General features: G+C 41.2%; 1 protein-coding gene across 3 annotated transcripts in view; it reads left to right on the top strand.

The window, feature by feature from the left end:
* FRMD3 (FERM domain containing 3) overlaps positions 1-18,056 on the top strand; it is a 174,431-nt gene that overhangs the window by 139,659 nt on the left and 16,716 nt on the right. For all 3 annotated transcript variants that reach the window (XM_064140210.1, XM_064140211.1, XM_064140213.1), the window contains 5 exons: positions 1,757-1,820; positions 2,312-2,400; positions 5,626-5,700; positions 6,286-6,354; positions 11,569-11,690. In XM_064140210.1, coding sequence (XP_063996280.1) covers positions 1,757-1,820; positions 2,312-2,400; positions 5,626-5,700; positions 6,286-6,354; positions 11,569-11,690 — 419 coding nt within the window. The remainder of the gene's footprint in view (positions 1-1,756; positions 1,821-2,311; positions 2,401-5,625; positions 5,701-6,285; positions 6,355-11,568; positions 11,691-18,056) is intronic.

The raw sequence follows: 18,056 nt of genomic DNA, 5'->3' as shown, positions 1-18,056 counted from the left end.
GAGTAGATTCCTATGAAAGAGACTTTTCTTTTGTGTCTTCCCTTCTTCCTTCTATCTTCACCTGCGTTTTTTTGTCTTTAAGGTAAATCATGTGAATATTCTTTCTCTTGTCTCATCATGTTTCTGTTTTAAAGGATCTTTGATGAGAAATAGGGTAATAATAATAATAATTTCATCTTGTTTTTCCTCCAGTGAAAATTACTCCACAGGGTACATTAATCCACATAGTGCACAAATGCTAAAATTGAGTGATATGAGTTTTTAACTGTGCTGTAAATCATCAGTGAGGTTTATTGGCAGGGATATATAGAAGAGTTTACAAGAATCCACCTACATCATCACGAGACTTTTGAAAGGGTTTCTGTTTCCTCAGTTTGCAAACTGTAAAATAACTTATTTGGTGAACAGAAGAGGAGATGAAAATGCTTTTGCTTTTTGTGTTTGTTTTTTGTTTGTTTGTTTGTTTGTTTTTCTTATTTCTCTTTTGTTTTAAGTGGAGGTGTATGCAGTTACCCTTAGTTTATCTGGGTTTGATTTTCTTTTCTATTTGTCTGAAATATTTAAATTCATTGAGCAGCTTCAGACACATATGAGGGAGAGGTAAAACTAGGCTTACACAGGTGATGTGACAGTAGCTGGCCATGCCCTCAGCATTGGGGTGCAGAGTGCTGCAAAACAGATGTCAGCAGCACTTGGCTGCTCCACCTTAGTGGTCCCAGACCAGCTTGTGGGAAGAAGGTAGGCAGGAGGTAAAAGAATGGTGAGGTTGTTTGGTTTTGAGTGGGTTTTAGCTGTTGTTTGTTTTTTTTTTTTTTCTGTGTAGAGATGGACTTATTCCATAGAATGTTATCTGATAGCTAAGTCCTCAGCAGTGTAGCTGTGTAGTCCTCCTGTCTGTAGTATTGTGTTTTCTGTGGAGATCTGGGAACAAGTATGTCATAAACCATCCATTTGTGATACTGTATTTGTTCTGTAGTTTCCCTAGGGTTAATTCCCTATTTGTGTGATTTGTGCTTTTAGCACAAGGGCAATGTAATTGTTATGTCAGCCTGTGTCACAGGGAGAAGAGTAGAACACTTGCCAAGCACCTATCTACCTACCATATTGTGGGAAATGAGTTTCACAGGACTTAGTTTTCCATGTTACTTAAGGATAACAGGTCTTTTTGGACATCTCAATATATTAATTTAGTCCATTGGCATGTAAAACAGATACAAATGAACTGCATAATGAAACAAAATGAAACTGTAATAGAGAAAAATCCATTAAGCTATCTCAGTGTTATGCTGGCTATTGGAAGGTCATTCTAGTGAGATTTATCTGATGCAGTGTCTGCTCCTTTCATTTCCAAGACCTAGAAGTAAATAAATAAGGACAAAAGTGAGTATTATATTCCCCTGAATTTACGCATATTAGATATTCCAAGATTTTAAAATATAACAGAAATGACAGAAAGTGTAATAAATAGAATATAAACAAAAACTGTAGCCTGCTTTTAATTTTCTTTCATGTTCCTACAGCAGAAGTTAATTCTGTGAAGATGCATAGGGGTGTAAAAGAAATACTCTGAACTTAACATTCTCTATTCTGAACATGAAATACTTTTATGCTGAAGGTTGTAAGAGTACTGTTGAGATTCTTTGTCATTTGATAGCTTGCTTGACTTTGAAAGTCAGGGAAACTTGCATGCAAATTGCTTTTCTTAGCTGTAGATCTGTCTGTTTTTCCTATACTTAGGTGACTTTTCTCTTTCTAGGTGTGATGTCTATAAACTGAAATTTGAAGGGAAGACTTTTTATGTGTTTGGAACTCAGAAAGAGGTCTGATTTAGTGTTTTTTCAAAACTTCTGTATTTGATTTGGAATCAACTACAACAGAACATTTTTTTTGACTAAACAAACTTAAAAAGAATTGTTCTTCATATACTTACTAAAATATAGCATATGACTGAGAGCTGTTGTGAAAAGAATGTCTAATTTGTGACATTTTTCAGTGTTCATGCAGGGCTGAGTTCATTGCTCGTGGTTTTTAGTCTTTGTGTAGTCCGTTTTAATGAATTTTAAAGCACTAAAGCACTTGCCTAATTTAAAGCGTGAGAGGCATCTGTATATTATGGGATGCTATTCAGAGGGACCTCTGCAGGTTTGAGAAGAGAGTCTGTAGGAACCTTACGAGGTTCAACAAGGCCAAGTGCAAGGCCCTGAACCAGGGTTGAGGTAATCCACAGTACCAAGCATTCAAGTACAGCTACTTCAATCTCTAAGAATTACACATATTCATTGTGTTTATTTACCTTCTTTTCCACACTTAGAAAAAGTCTGTACTATCATTCCATACCTCTACACCAGCAGCCTGCAAGCATCTTTGGAAATGTGGGGTGGAGAACCAGGCTTTTTACAAGTATGTAAAACTGAAGTCACTATCTGTAATAGAAGAAAAAAATGTGTGAGTAGATGATTCAATGTGATACATTCCATTTCATTAACAGAATTCAAAATACAAACAGAAAATATGCAAGTTAATAGGTAATATTATTTCGTTTCAAGCCAATATTATAAATTGTTTAAAATCTAAATGAGGCAAGAAGCTTTTGGCTATGCATGACTTCACATTTTCCAGTACACTGTTTTGCTGCTCCATAATGTGACTTGGATTGACTCAGCACTGCACATGTGTTTGGGAACATAGTTGTGGATCTTAGCTCTGCTGTCAGGTGTCTTAGGGAATGCAGACAACAGCCTATTACGCTTGATTCTCTGGGCTTTTCTGCCAGTATTTAATGCTTTCCCACTTGAAATCCAAGATTTAGTAAGAGTTGATTGGAAAAAAAATTCTCTGCAATAATTAAAAAAAAATAAAGACAAAAGAAAATGTTCTTAGATACATTTTGAAAGATGTCAGGCATCTCATGTGTGTTTGCTTGTTTGATTGTTTTTAAAGAGAGTGTAAATTGGCCAGGAAAAAAAAAAAGAAAGGATCTTCCTCCCCACTCCCTAAAATGAACCTGGAAATAATTGCTTATTAAAAACCTCATGATGGGTTCTTTCTTCTCTTGGCTGAGTTTGTTAGATCTACTTACTGATGTTTCCCTCTGGGCACATAGCTTTTCTTCTTACTACTTAGTCTCTTCTTAGAGCATTTTGCATATTGATAGAAATGATTGTTTTATTTTTGTATCTTAGCAACACCAAGGGGCTGCTGTAAGGGTAAATAATTACTAGGTTAGAAAACTGTGTCTTCTAACGTGCATATTAATGACCTGCTTTATTTTGGAGAAGATTCTTTCTTTTGTTTCAACATTAATACAATAATAAATCAATTTAAATGATTAAATTGCTATAATGAAGAAACAGGAAATATGAGATACTAAAATGCAGCTGATAATTTTCTGTGTTAACATCTACTGGATTTGTCTGCATTCCTAAAAATCTTGTTAGGAAGTGTTTTCCCTTGGAAGTACATATATGCAGGAAAATAGTGCTTGGTGTTTGAGTGGTTTTATTTTGTGTTGCTAGAAATAAATACAGGGAACAGGAAACATTTCCCATCCAAATGAGAGAAATTAGTTCTCTAAGAGAGACTCATAGGAATATAATCTCTCTGCTGTTATTGTTAAATGATTGTAATATTAACTGTTTGAGTTTTGGTCACAAATGTATTGGTATGGTGGGTTTGGGCTTGACCAGCTGTGCTCTCATGTCCTCTCTTTAACACATCAAGCAGAGAAAGTAAGATGGAAAAGCTGGTGGCTTGAGATAAAGGCAGAAAGATTGTTTACCATTTACAGTAATGATCAAACCAAATTGACTTAGGGAAGGTTTAATTTAATTTGTGTCTCAACTTCTTACTTGTGTTTTAAGGTGTTAGTAAAGATAAAACTGAAAACACTCTTCCACTGTTTCTTCCCAGGCTCAGCATTCCCTCACTTCTGACTCACCTGACCTCCTTTCCCTGAGCAGTGCAGATAGATGAGGAATTGGGGTTGCAGTCAGCTCGTAGCTGTTCCAGCTACTTCTTCCTCCTCACAATTGGCACCTGCTCCAGTGATATGCATGAACTGCTCTAGCATGGATCTTTCCCATGGGGCATAGCCCTTCAGGATAAAACTGCAGCAGCAGGGGTTGCTCTCCTTGGGCCATTCCTACCGGGAGCCAGCTCCAGTGTGAGCTTTCCACAGGCTGTAGCTTCCCTCAGAACATTCCCAGTTGCTGTAGTGCAAGGTCTTCCATGAACTGCAGTGTGGATATCTGCTCTGACATGGTCTGCTCCATAGGACAAGAGGGAAATAAATAGGTAGTCATTTGCTTCTCTCCTATCTTATCTAATCTTGGTGTTTGTAGGGCAGCTGGCAGCTTCTCATGATTTTTTTTCCCCTGCTTTATAGATCTCTTCAGGGCTCTACTGTGGGGTTATTCCTTAAGCACAATTGCGTAAAATTAAGTTTTCATGTTTAGTTTTGCTGGGTCTTAAAAGAGGGCTGCTCTAGTAATACCAATAGTTGGGAACTGGCTGATAGATTGGAAAATAGTAATGGTCAGTATGTGGAGCGCAAAGAACAACAGTTCTCCAAACATGAAATTGAGGCTGGTTTGTTTACACCATCTCTAAATAAAGGCTTTCAATAGTAGGTCTGAACAGCAAAAGTTTTCATACATTTCAGAGAAACTGAGCTGCACAGTGGTGAACTCTTAGTTACTTAACAATACGAGATTAATTCTATCTGTTTATGTTCTGTATGATACAAATAAGGTATTCTAGTATGATTAGAACAGATGCAGACAAGTTACATAAGTAATTCATGAAAATGACACTTTGATTAGATCTGGTCCCCTTCTCTGGTTAGAAGAGCTTGACACTTGGAGTGTAAGATAAGGTCATGATTGTTTGGCATGTCTTGAAAACCAGGGCTTTAGTCCTTTGTTGATCCAGGCTCAGGGTTGATTGCTGTGATTTATTTTTAAGTAGACATAAATCATAGAAGATTGTCTACTAGAGTTTGAGAATGAGAGACTCAGTATGAAATCAGGTTGCCATTTTGAAGGCAGAGCACATCAAGAGGATTATATGTCTAAGGCACTCTTCCATGATCTTTGTGATAAAAGACTGATAAAAGTTGTTTACATAATGGTTAGGGAAAAGCAGTAAGATACAATATAGGCTAAAAAGATGACTGTATAGAGATGTTGGAAATGCAGCTACCCTTGGAGACAAGTGTTGCCATGTATTATTTCTTTGCTTTGCTAGTGGAAAAATTGCAATACATCTATCTTCCCACAAATCAGGCAATGCTAGAACAAACTTGTCCCAAGGACTTCTGGTGCACCGTGGTCTTTCCTTCATCCTATCAATTAAAAGCCTCTAGAGATGCAGCATGTATCTGTACTTAAATTCCTTGCTTTTTTACCCAGATAATCACTTGCTTCAGCTGTTCTGCACTGTCTGAATTGGTGTACGTACACTTCATGTTCTAGTTTGTATAAAGGCCTTAAAAAAGTTGAAAAGCTCTATTATTTCCTATCACTTTATGGTATAAAATCAACAAAGCTTGTAGTTTTCCTGTTCTTTTTTTCTTACCAGGTTCCATCTGTGCTGAAAATGTGACAATCTCTGTTCTTTGTCTTCAAGGTATGCAAAATCAAGTCAGATCAAGACCATGTCCAGCAGCAAGATATTTTTTAAAGGCAGTAGATTTCGATATAGGTGGGTGTTGCAATTTTTCTCACAGTAAACCACATCAGAAAGTAAGAGAAAACATCAGTACTCAAGGCAAACTGAGGGCTTAAGACCTGTTCACACCTAATTCAGGACAAGATTTGAAAGACTATTGTGTCTTTAGCATCCCTTATGTAATAAAAGTATTGTATATAATAAATATATTATGAAATAATACATTCAGACTTATGTCAAAGCTCAATTTCATCAGAAGAGGGTTTCCCTTTTGGTGCAGCTTCTGTGAAAACAAAGATGCATGCTGGTGGTGAAATTACATGCCCTCTGTAACAAGCTAACACTTAGCCCTGGATGAATCAGTGGTATGCAGAGGACAGTTCATCTGCACTCCTAGCATTCTACTACAGAGATTTCTTTTTCTGCGGTAGCTTTGCAGACAAGTGGTCAGTAGAATTCTTAATCTGTAACACTATATATCTTCTACATACGAGCTTATTTTTGGTAGGAATTTCCTCCGTTTGAATGTAACTTAATTGTTCAGGTATGTATAGTGCTTGGCATCAAAAAAACTCATCTTAGAATTTTCTTGAATATTTGTTTCGTGCTCTAATGCAGTGGAAAAGTAGCCAAAGAGGTTGTGGAGGCAAGCTCTAAAATCCAGAGGGAACCTCCTGAAGTCCACAGGTAAGTCCAGACATTCAATATTAAAGTTTAAGGACTAAGGAGGGTTATTGTTCTCTACAGAAAAGTTCTCTTTACTTTACTATGAGATTTAATATCTGTCATTGTGAACTTTCACAATGAGGCATGCAAGCCTTGGGAAGTATGTATTGCTGGTGTTAAAAAATTCTGGCAGTAGCTTATTGTCTCTTACACAAGGGAACTTAATCTGTGCTGCTTTGAAGCTGGGTTTAATCAGACAGAAAAGTAGCTTAAATTATTGTATGTATTATGACATAGACTGTTATTGCACCATCCTGACAGAAAAGTGCATTGTTATTTCATTCATAATTCTTGCTTAGTTTCAAAAGATTCTATTTTGTGTAGGCATGCTAGTATGTATTGGTGGTGAATGGTGCCACATCCAGTTGGCAGCCAGTCACAAGTGGTGTTCCCCAAGGATCAGTGCTGGGCCCAGTCCTGTTCAATATCTTTATTGATGATCTGGACGAGGGCATTGAGTCCAGCATCAGTAAGTTTGCAGATGACACCAAGCTAGGAGCAGGTGTTGATCTGTTGGAAGGTAGGAGAGCCCTGCAGAGGGACCTGGCCAGGCTGGATGGGTGGGCAGAGGCCAATGGGATGAGATTAAACAAGGCCAAGTGCAGGGTTCTGCACTTCGGCCACAATAACCCCAAGCAGCGCTATAGGCTGGGGACTGAGTGGCTGGAGAGCAGCCAGGAGGAAAGGGACCTGGGGGTACTGATAGATAGTAAGCTGAAGATGAGCCAGCAGTGTGCCCAGGTGGCCAAGAGAGCCAATGGCATCCTGGCCTGCATCAGGAACAGTGTGGCCAGTAGGACAAGGGAGGTTATTCTTCCCCTGTACTCAGCACTGGTCAGGCCACACCTTGAGTACTGTGTCCAGTTCTGGGCCCCTCAATTCCAGAAAGATGTTGAGGTACTGGAACATGTCCAGAGAAGGGCAACGAAGCTGGTGAGGGGCCTGGAACACAAACCCTATGAGGAGAGGTTGAGGGAACTGGGCCTGTTTAGCCTGGAGAAGAGGAGGCTCAGGGGTGATCTTATTACTGTCTACAACTACCTGAAGGGACATTGTAGCCAGGTGGGGGTTGGCCTCTTCTCCCAGGTAACCAGCAATAGAACAAGGGGACACAGTCTCAAGTTGTGCCAGGGTAGGTATAGGCTGGATGTTAGGAAGAAGTTTTTCACAGAGAGAGTGATTTCCCATTGGAATGGGCTGCCCAGGGAGGTGGTGGAGGCACCGTCCCTGGGGGTCTTCAAGAAAAGACTGGATGAGGCACTCAGTGACATGGTCTAGTTGACTGGCTAGGGCTGGGTGATAGGTTGGACTCGATGATCTTGGAGGTCTCTTCCAACCTGGTTGATTCTATGATTCTATGATTCTATGTATAAAAATACACTTGATAGTTTTTCCACAACACAATCAGATTGAAAAGCAAGACGTTAATTCAGTATGGAGAAAAATTAAAGAATTGTCTTATTAGGATGAAGCAGTTTGAATTTATAAGGAAACAAATTCTTTCTAATACTTACAACTCATTTGCAGCGACAGTGAAAATTGTTAGGAACGTAATTAGAGTCACTCAAAAGAGATGAAAGAGGTAATAAAAAGCTGCTCAAAACTTAATTTAAAATGTTTCTTAACTTCCTTATTTTTATATTTTTTTTTCAGGCATGGCAGGGGTGTGTTTGGTATATTTTGGCTATTCCAACTACATTGAGACAAAAGTAAATTATCTTTACTGAAGGTAGAAACAAACTTGTAGCAACTTGTAAGGCCATATTTTAAAATGGAGTAAGTGATGGCCTAGAATATGCTAGCAGAGAACACAGAAGGCAGAATGTAGGTCCATCATTGAGACAAGGTAGAATACTTGGATATACAATTGAAAATAGTTACATTAGGAAATAACTCATTGCCTGCTTTCCACAGGGGATTGTTTTCATGCAAAATTATAATTTTAATTTTCTTTGCTTTTGGTAGTTAAAATATTTTAAACTTACCATTTAAAAGTCTCAGTATACATAAAGAAAAGCAAATTAGAGGGCAAGTAAGTTTATAAAGCAACATCTTATGTATTTAACACCTATAAATAGTAATATATGTGTTTAATGATTAACTTTCCAAGTTCAGTATCTTAGACTAAGAAAAATCTAATGATTTCAAGTGTTTTTATAGTGCACATTTTGAAATGGGAGAGAGTAGAAAGTGTGTCCTTTTAAAAGCACAAGTGGGCAAAAAAGCATAGAAAATGTTCAGGTTAAAAAAAAAAAGAACAGGTTTTAGAAACAAGTTACTCTGTGGAAGGAACTGGGAATGGGAAATGTTTGAAGGTAAATATTATACATATTTAAAAAATATGTAAATGTAAGTTTTCTCTTCCTGTGCCCTCTTGCTTGAAGCCAATTTAGTGTTACTATAGTTACATTAAGAAAGAAATGTCTAGTTTGAGGTTAGTGTTGACTATCTTTGTACTTGGGTATTATACTTGAAGCACTGCAGGCTGAAAGTCTATCAAAATGTATAGTTATGCACCATTAACTGGTAGCAAGTTATTCTGACAAATATATGCTGAGTGATGAGTATGAAGTAGGAGCATGGTGTGCTCCCAGGCACAAGTCCTATTTTGGGAATTGTTTGATTGCTTTTTCCAGCAAACACAAAATTCCAGGGGATGTGTAGCAAGCCTGTGGTGATACTGTTGGGTTCACGTGATTGCAATAATCTGTATTAATTTTAATGTCCAGGTGATGATTGTTAATAACTATGAAAACTGTTTATTAAAATTAAAAACTCACCAGAAACTTATTCACAAGTTCAACAAAAATCACACAGGTTGGAAATTCATACATGCGGGGTACAGGCAAAACTAGATCACTTATTTCTTAAAGTGGCAAATGCATATATTATACTGGAAGAGGCTTTTAAGCATTTACTCACAAAACTGTAAGTCACAGTACCCAAAACACATGGAACTCTGTGCGATTGGCCACTGAGTCTTGATTTCTCCCAGGCTTCTGTTGAAAGGAGGCTGACAATCTCTGAGCTTGTCCCCAGCTCCTTTGGACAATCTGGGTATCTCCAGGGCTTGTAGTCTTAGCAGGAAGACTTTTAGGGGCAGGCAGAATGTCTTGAGTCATGCATGGTCTCATGCTGGGAGCTATGCAAGACGACCTCGTGCAGGCATTTTGAGCCCGTTCCTGGTAAGCTCTCCAGTGAAATTCATGATGCAAAATGAGGTGGCAGCAGTCTCGTTCTGCCTGCTCGTCCCTTTTATCAATGTCCAGCCCATGACTAGTGGGGCGTTGGAACATCAGTTAGCCAATCAGAATGGCACTTTGCCAGGCCTCATCGTATTAGGCAAAGCCAGGGCTTTTGCCCTTCTCTCTCAAGGTTGCTTCCCCAGCACAGAAGGAGTGGGGGGCAGGCAAACATGTCTGGGCATGGATAAGCCCATGTTTGCCCCATCGGGCCTACCACCACAGATAGTGAAAATTTGAAATAAATAGTTGTTAGAGACTTCTCACAAAATGCAAATGAGGACATGAGTATCTTTGGGTATGCATTAAGGAGCAAATTATCAGGGCAATTGAGCAAGAAAGATTGTTTTTCCTCACAGAATATTTAATGACGTCTAACTTGACTTAGAGTAGGACATCTGTGTCCTAAGTTTACCTAAATGCTCAGCAACACACAGTTCCTTTTTTTCACTTTCAGGAAGTTCTTTCTTCAGTTTATTTATTCATGTGGAATTATAAATGGAGTATTTGTTGTGCAAAGTTGAACTGCATTTTGTAGAAATTCAGCACTGTACCTATGTGCTGTTTGAAGTCAGGTGGAAACCTGTTCCCTTTCATCTTTACTTTATTCAAAAGTAAATATTGTATATTGTAATGGTTCAGATTTATTGCAGGACTCTTGTTTTAGGCCTCTATTATGTAAGTTATAGATAACTTATCCTAAAAAGCAATTTTTCATTCTCAGTAATAGAATTTTGACTAATGAGCCTCATGACTGAAATCAAACAACACCTTTCCTCAAACTTTCCTGAGTAAGTTCAATACCTGCTACCATGAACAGCTGCCACAGACATATAATACAAGAAAGAGAATCAGTATGAGCACCTGGAGGCATGGTACAGAGGCAATGTCTAGGGTCCGTGTGATGGCTTGGGTGTTCCCTGCCTCCCCAGATTTAGAAAATACCCAAACTAGACTCAGCTGGCTCTGGGAATATAAATGAAGCTATTTATTTACAGCTAGCACAATATACAAGCAGCTATTTACAGTATGTACAGTTATATATAGAAATATACAAGGTAAAAGTAATACAGAAACACAACTCCCCTCCCAGAAACCTGAGTCCCCAGGAGGGGCTCTCAACCACCCCTGCACCTTCCCCCTGCCCCTCTCAACCTTACCCCAGTCCTAAGGAAGAATAGAGGTTCAGCCAAGAGGTTAAGAAGCAAAGGTGGATTAGGCCAAATGGAAGGTGAGGTTAGGGAGATGCAGCTCAGTCAGCAGCCCAAGGCAGAGAGTGAGACCAAAATGGTGAGAGTGTTATCTAATGTTTTCGTTTCTTCTTCACAAACTCCTTAGTGAGACTTCTGAGGGAAGTAGACATCACCACTGTTTTCCTTTCACAACCTGTAAGCTAGTTCTTCTCACCAAAACATTCTACTCTGCTTCAAACTAGCACAGGTCTGTGAGAGTGGGAGTACTGTGTAGCTGTTGAGTAAAGGGATGCAATTGTGCTTGCTTTATTTAGTCTTTAATCCACAGTGCTCAAACTGTAACAAATCATTTAGTCAGTCCTGAAGGCAATGGAGCAACATCAGGAAAGTTTTTAGTTTCCTCTTTGCTTTCCCCTTGCTTGAAGCCAAGTGATGATGTGTGCTATGCAGTGTAGAGAGGAGCAACACACTGAATTCTGCATAAGGTAACAGGGAGTCAGGCTATGTAGAGGGAAGCAAACCATCATGAAACGTTCTCTTCCACTTGGAGTGCTGAAAAGTGCTGAAAGGTGGAGTGTTGAGGGTGCAACACAACATAGCTGAAAGCAGTGTTCAGTGTGCAGAATCTATGATAGCTCAAGGCCTGGTGTGATTTATTTAGAATAATTCCAAGATGACAGGTATTCAACTGCAGTTGTTTCCTTCAGAATAAACTGATCCTGTTTTCCATATTCTTTCAGAACCAGCATTACCCAGAGTCGCAGCTCTCCTTCTTTGAATAAGCAGCTCATAATCAACATGGAACCTCTGCAGCCTCTCCTTCCTTCTCCTTGTGAGGAGGAAGAGGCTCCTTTAGATGAAGGTAAGTCACTTACCTGATTCCTGCCAAACACTAGCAGTATTTGTTATAATACATGTGGAAAAAGGAGAGTTACTGACAGGGATAGGGAAAAAAAATGAGTAAATGCTATTAGGAATACACCAGTAAGTGTTGGCATGCCATACAAACAAAAGCTCACCAGCTCAAGGATCTTGGCATGAGTCTCATGTGAGATACATTGCGAGGTACATCACTGCTGCTAAGCTTGTCAGGTGAAAGGAATTTAACCAGGAAATGAATAATCTCATCAATAGCACCATATTAATAAATACTAACTGAAGTTACTCAGGAGTGAAGACTGTCAGTTTATTGCTAGGTCTGTTGTTTCTCTTGCTTGCTTTTCTACTTTTATATTTCTTTCTTTCTGTTCTAATGTTAGAAAATACTCTGTGCCAATTTAATTCTCTTGACAGAAAGGAACATTATATGAAGGTCAGCTAGGAAAGATTTTGATAATCGTAGTCATAGAATCAACCAGGTTGGAAGAGACCTCCAAGATCATCCGGTCCAACCTATCACCCAGCCCAGTTCAGTCAACTAAACCATGGCACTAAGTGCCTCATCCAGGCTTTTCTTGAACACCTCCAGGAACGACAACTCCACCACCTCCCTGGGCAGCCCATTTCAAGGACAAATCACTCTCTCTGTCAAGAACTTCCTCCTAACATCCTGTCTATACTTCCCCTGCCTCAACTTAAGACTGTGTCCCCTTGTTCTGTTGCTGGTTGCCTGGGAGAAGAGACCAACCTCCACCTGACTACAACCTCCCTTCAGGTAGTTGTAGACAGTGATGAGGTCACCCCTGAGCCTCCTCTTCTCCAGGCTGCACAATCCCAGCTCCCTCAGCCTCTCCTCACAGGGCTTGTGCTCCAGGCCCCTCATCAGTTTCGTTTCCCTTCTCTGGACACATTCCAGTATCAACTTCTCTCTTGAATTGAGGAGTGCAAAGCTGGACACAGTACTCAAGGTGTGGCCTGGTACAGGCCAGGAAGCCATTGGCTCTCTTGGCCACCTGGGCACACTACTGGCTCACGTTTAGCCTACTATCTACCAGTACCCTCAGGTCCCTTTCTTCCTGGCTGCTCTCCAGCCACTGTCCCCAGCCTGAAGCTCTGCTTGGGGTTGTTGTGGCCAAAGCGTAGAGTCATGCACTTGTTTAATCTCACCCCACTGGCCTCTGCCCACCCATCCAGCCTGTACCTCTGCAGGGCTCTGCTACCCTCTGCAGGGCTCTGCTACCCTCCACCAGATCAACACCTGCTCCTAGCTTGGTGTCATCTGCAAACTTACTGATGCTGGACTCAATCCCCTCATCCAGATCATCAGTAAAGATGTTGAACAGGACTGGGCCCAGCACTGATCCCTGGGGGACACCACTAGTGACTGGCTGCCAACTGGATGTGGCACCATTCACCACCACTTGCTGGGCCCAGCCCTCCAGCCAATTCTTGGCCCATATCAGAGTGAATCTGTCCAAACCATGAGCTGCCAGCTTTGCCAGGAGTTGTTGTGGCAGACAGTGTCAAAGGCTTTGCTGAAGTCCAGGTAGACTACATCCACAGCCTGCCCCACATTCACCAGGCAGGTAACCTGATCATAAAAGGAGATCAGGTTGGTGAGACAGGACCTGCCCTTCCTAAACCCATGCTGGCTGGGCCTGATCCCTTGACTATCCTGTAGGTGCTTTGTGATGGCACTCAAGGAGACCTGTTCCATCACCTTGCCTGGCACTGAGGTCAGGCTGACAGGTCTGTTATTTCCCAGTTCCTCCTTCTGGCCCTTCTTTTGGATGGGTATCACATTGGCCAGCTTCCAGTCTTTGGGGACCTCTCCAGTGAGCCAGGACTGCTGATAAATGGTGGAGAGTGGCTTAGCCAGCTCTTCTGCCAGCTCTTCTGCCAGCTCTCTTATCACCCTGGGATGGATCCCATCTGGTCCCAGGGACTTATGAAGATCCAAGTGGCTCAGCAGGTCCCTTCCTTCTTCCTCATGAAGGGTCCCTGACTCAATCTGCCACCTCAGGAGACCAGTTGTCCTTGAGACAACCTGTCCTAGTATTGAAGATTGAGGCAAAGAAGGTGTTAAGCACCTTTGCCTTTTCCTCATTCTCTGTTACTATATTCCACTCTCCATCTAATAAGAACTGGAGGTTGTCATTGGCCTTTCTTTTTCCATTAATACAGAAACATTTTTTATTCTCCTTAACAGCAGTGCCCAGCCTAAGCTCTAAATGGGCTTTTGCCTTTCTAATTTTTTTCCTACAATACCTAGCAACATCCTTGAACTCTTCCTGAGATACCTCCCCTTTTTTCTTAAGGTGATACACCCTCTTTTTTTCATTTAATTCCTTCAGCAGCTCCTTGCCCATCCAGTCTGGCTGCCTCCCTCATTGGCTCATCTTCTGGCACAACAGCACAGCTGCTCCTGGAACTTGTTGTTTCAAAAGTCTTATTAAACACCTACCCTTTTGAGATCTGGTCACTAGAAAAAGTGGTGTGCACATCTTAATCAGCTCAGAATAGAGTAACTACCTTCTTCCTAATAAAAATGAAGCAAAACAAACAAAACCTAAGAGTGGTTCTTAGTTGAGATGTAGAGAGTTAATTGTTTCAAAAGGTGGGAAATAGGACTTCTGCTGCTGCTTTGCTGTGGCTGGTTAACAGGAAACAGAAAACAGTGGAGCAAGTACATTCATTTTCATGGCAGTACATCCTAATTTTATTTTAGAGGAGTCAACTGGAACAGAATTGTTCATTCTTTTGAGTTTCAACAAATAACATAGTAAGAGCAGGCTGAATTAGATTGTGTATTTAACTTACTCGTTAACAACAAATGGCTGCATGACACGTAGTTAATTTTAGCAGTTGCTGGTTTTTCCCTGCTGGGAAATACCTGTGTATGAGAAACTTTCTGGCAGCCAACTATCAATACTGGGTTCCTGCTGGGCAGTCGCCATCACTGCACTGTAGCAACCATTTGCTGCCTGTAAGTCATCTCCAAATCTAAGCCATGAAATTAATTTTTGGAAACTGCTGATTTGTGGTTGCCCTGTGCTCACCAGTGAGTGCTAGTTTCAAATGTATGCATCATCTAAGCTTCTCTCATGGTTTTAGATGTAGCCACTGCTGAGCCCTGTGCAGACATGCACAACTGCTTTCCACACCTGCTCCCCCAGTAGGATGGGAAGAAGAAATTTGGAGCAAAATGCAAAACCCTTTGCATTGATATAAGGAGAGGTTAATAGAACAATAGAAAGAATGAGGAACAGGAGTAACAATTATACAAATGAAGCAATATACAAAGGGAGTGATCTAAAACTCAAACAGCTCACCCAGTGCTTTTGTGTACATGCCAAAAGCTACCACACCAGAAGCCTACCCTGCCTGCCTGCACTAGTCTACCCCTTATACAGCAGGCATGGCTTTCTATCACATACCCCCTAGCTGGCTCAGATGGCTATCCAGAGCGTGGCCATTCCCAGCTTCGTGTAAATAAAATTCTCTCTATCCTAGCTGAACTCAGGACATTATCCTCCCCCATATACCATTCCATCTATGTCATGCCTAAAAGAGTTACTTAAGAATTAACATGACACAATTTAACTAACTGGTTATTCTCACCCAAAATGAAATTGCCTTGTTTTATGCAACAGACTTCTTCATATTCCTGCGTTATGCAAGACAGGCATCTGGGTCCTTAAGCAAAAACAAACCTGTGTACAGGCTTGCCTTTGCCTAAACCACAACTAACTCAGACCACCTTCCCTAATCTGTTCTTCATGTGCACTATGAGGACTGTATCCTCTTCTGCAGTTGTGGGAGTTTGGATTGGGCAGGGCCATCTCTACTGGCAGATCATTTGGTGTTAAGTACTGAGGCAGCTTCTGCTAAATGATTGTCCCATTTTTTTAAGGTCACATCCTCCATTTCTCTCAGTGTAGTTTTTAGCAGTACATTGTAGTGGTCAGTTTCCCTGTGCATGGCAGGGGGTGTGATGCACTCACTCAACTCTTTGGTCCGGGTGTCTATGAGGCTGTTTTGAAAATGAGTCCTGTTTTCTGACTTGATTCTTTCAGGGTTGCCATGTCACCATAAGACTTGCTCTTGCTTTTCAAGGCCTGGAATGGTGCTATGGGCAGCAGCATGGGGTAGGTTCCTAGCCATCCAGTGATAGCTTACACCATTGCAAGGGCATGGCACTTGCCATGGGGGTGGATGGGAGTGTGATGTAGTCACCTTGCCAGGCCTCTTCATATTTATATTTCAGCCATCACTCTCCATTCCACAGAGGCTTTAACTGCTTGATTTTCTTGAGCTTGGCTTGCTTGATAGCAGCACATTTCGCATTCATGGATAACCTGTGCAGTACTGTCCATGGTTAAGTCCACTGCTTGATCTCAGGCCCATCTATTTGTTGCATATCTTCCTTGATGACCTGATAATTCTTGGGCACACTTAGGTTCATTCTTAGGTTGCCAGTCCAAATCCACTTGATTGACTTCAGGTGTAGCAGCCTGATCCACTTGGCCTAACTCTTGCATACATGGCCAATCATGTGATGTACTTTCGCCATCACATTCTCTGCCTGAGCAGCAATATCTTGCCATAATTCAGCAGCCCATATGGGTTTACCTCTGTAATGCCAGCTGCTTTTCTTACATTCTTGTAACCACCCTGTGATGGTTTGGGTGTTATCTGCTTCCCCGCACTTGTGAAAATCACCCAGACTAGACTCAGCCAAGATGGAAATTAAAGAATGAAGCTTTATGTTTACAGCTTAGCACAATATACAAGCAGATATTTACAATATATACAGCTGTATACAGAAATATACAAGTTAAAAAGCAATACAGAAACTAAACAGCCCTCCCAGAAACCAGAGTCCTGAGGAGGGGCTCCCAACAACCCTTCCACCTTTTTCCCACCCCTCTACCTTATCCCAGACTTTGCCTTACATTCAAGGTGAGTTTTGGAGAATCATCCAGGGGGGTTAGGAAGCAGATGGATTAGTTAGGCAGTAAGTTAGAGAGAGAGAAGAGCAGCCCAAAGCCAGAGAGCAAACTCTCTTATCTTCATCTGTATTTGTGTTCTTATACATCTCAGCAAGCCTATGAGTGAAGTAGACATCACCATTGTTTTCTTTTCACAGCCTGTAATCTATTTCCTCTCACTAAATTATCCCAGCTAGGCTCAAACTAGCATACACCCTCACAAGGCATTTGCCACTAACCATAAGTGAGCATAGAGATAGAGCATTCCACCTTTCCTGCTCAGCAATATCTACAGACAATTAGATGACTTTCACCCCTGCAAACTGACTGAATTTGTATCTTTGCTCGGCAGCCTCAGCAGCTCATTGGGTAGAACTCCAAACAGTAGCCTTCTGCCTTTGGTGTTTTCCCACCATGTGTGATAGGACTCATTGCTTCTCATTACTTGGGAGTCTGTTGTATGTGAGACCTCCTCAACATGTGTTTCCTCCTACTTTGGTGACATCTGAAATCTTAGTCCTCTGGCCAGTTTGTGACTACTTCCATCAGTTCATGGTGTGTAAAGGAAACCTTCCATTTGGACATCCAGCCCAGCACCAGCAGTCAGGGTGCTATGAAGAGCTGTGCTTCTGTACCACTACTTACAAGGCAGGTCACACTCCTTCACATGCTGCCAGTATCACTTTCTCAGTTGGAGTGTAATTAATCCTTTGTATCCCTAGCTCCAGAGTCCTAGGGGTTGGCTTTAGATCTTCCTGGTTGCTCTCTGCCAGAGACTCTAGGTAGGACCATTCTTTCCATGTAGAATAGATTTTTAACATCTTGTCCTGTCCAGACTGTTCCACGGATGACTACATGCACAATCTCCTGTTTAATTTGTTCAAAGGTCTGTTGCTGCTCAGGGTCCCACTGAAAATTGTTCTTCAGGGTCACTTGCAGAGAGGGCTCACAATCAGGCTGTAGGCTGGGATATGTATCCTTCAGAAATCCATGACACACAAGCAAGCCTGGGTTTCCTTTTTGTGGTGGGTGGAGACAGAGCTGCAGTCTTGTTAATCACATCCTTTGGGATCTAGTGACACCTGCCTACCTTTTTATCCCTGGATCTCCTGTGGAAGTTGCTTGACTTGACTTTAGTGGCAAAACTGGTCTTCAGAAGGATTTCCACTATTTTATTCTCTTTCTCAAAAATTTGTTTCTCTGTGTCACCTTATACCATGATGTCATCAATGTCTTGCCGGTGTTGCATAGCTCCCCCTTATTCTAGTGAGTCTGAATCAGTCTATGGAAAATGATGGGGCCATGTTTTCATCCTTGGGCCAGTGTACTGGATGCCCCTCCCTGGTGAAAGTAAACTG

Source organism: Pogoniulus pusillus, chromosome Z (assembly GCF_015220805.1).
Source record: "Pogoniulus pusillus isolate bPogPus1 chromosome Z, bPogPus1.pri, whole genome shotgun sequence".
Classification (NCBI taxonomy): domain Eukaryota; kingdom Metazoa; phylum Chordata; class Aves; order Piciformes; family Lybiidae; genus Pogoniulus; species Pogoniulus pusillus.
This window is presented reverse-complemented; position numbering and strand designations above follow the sequence as displayed.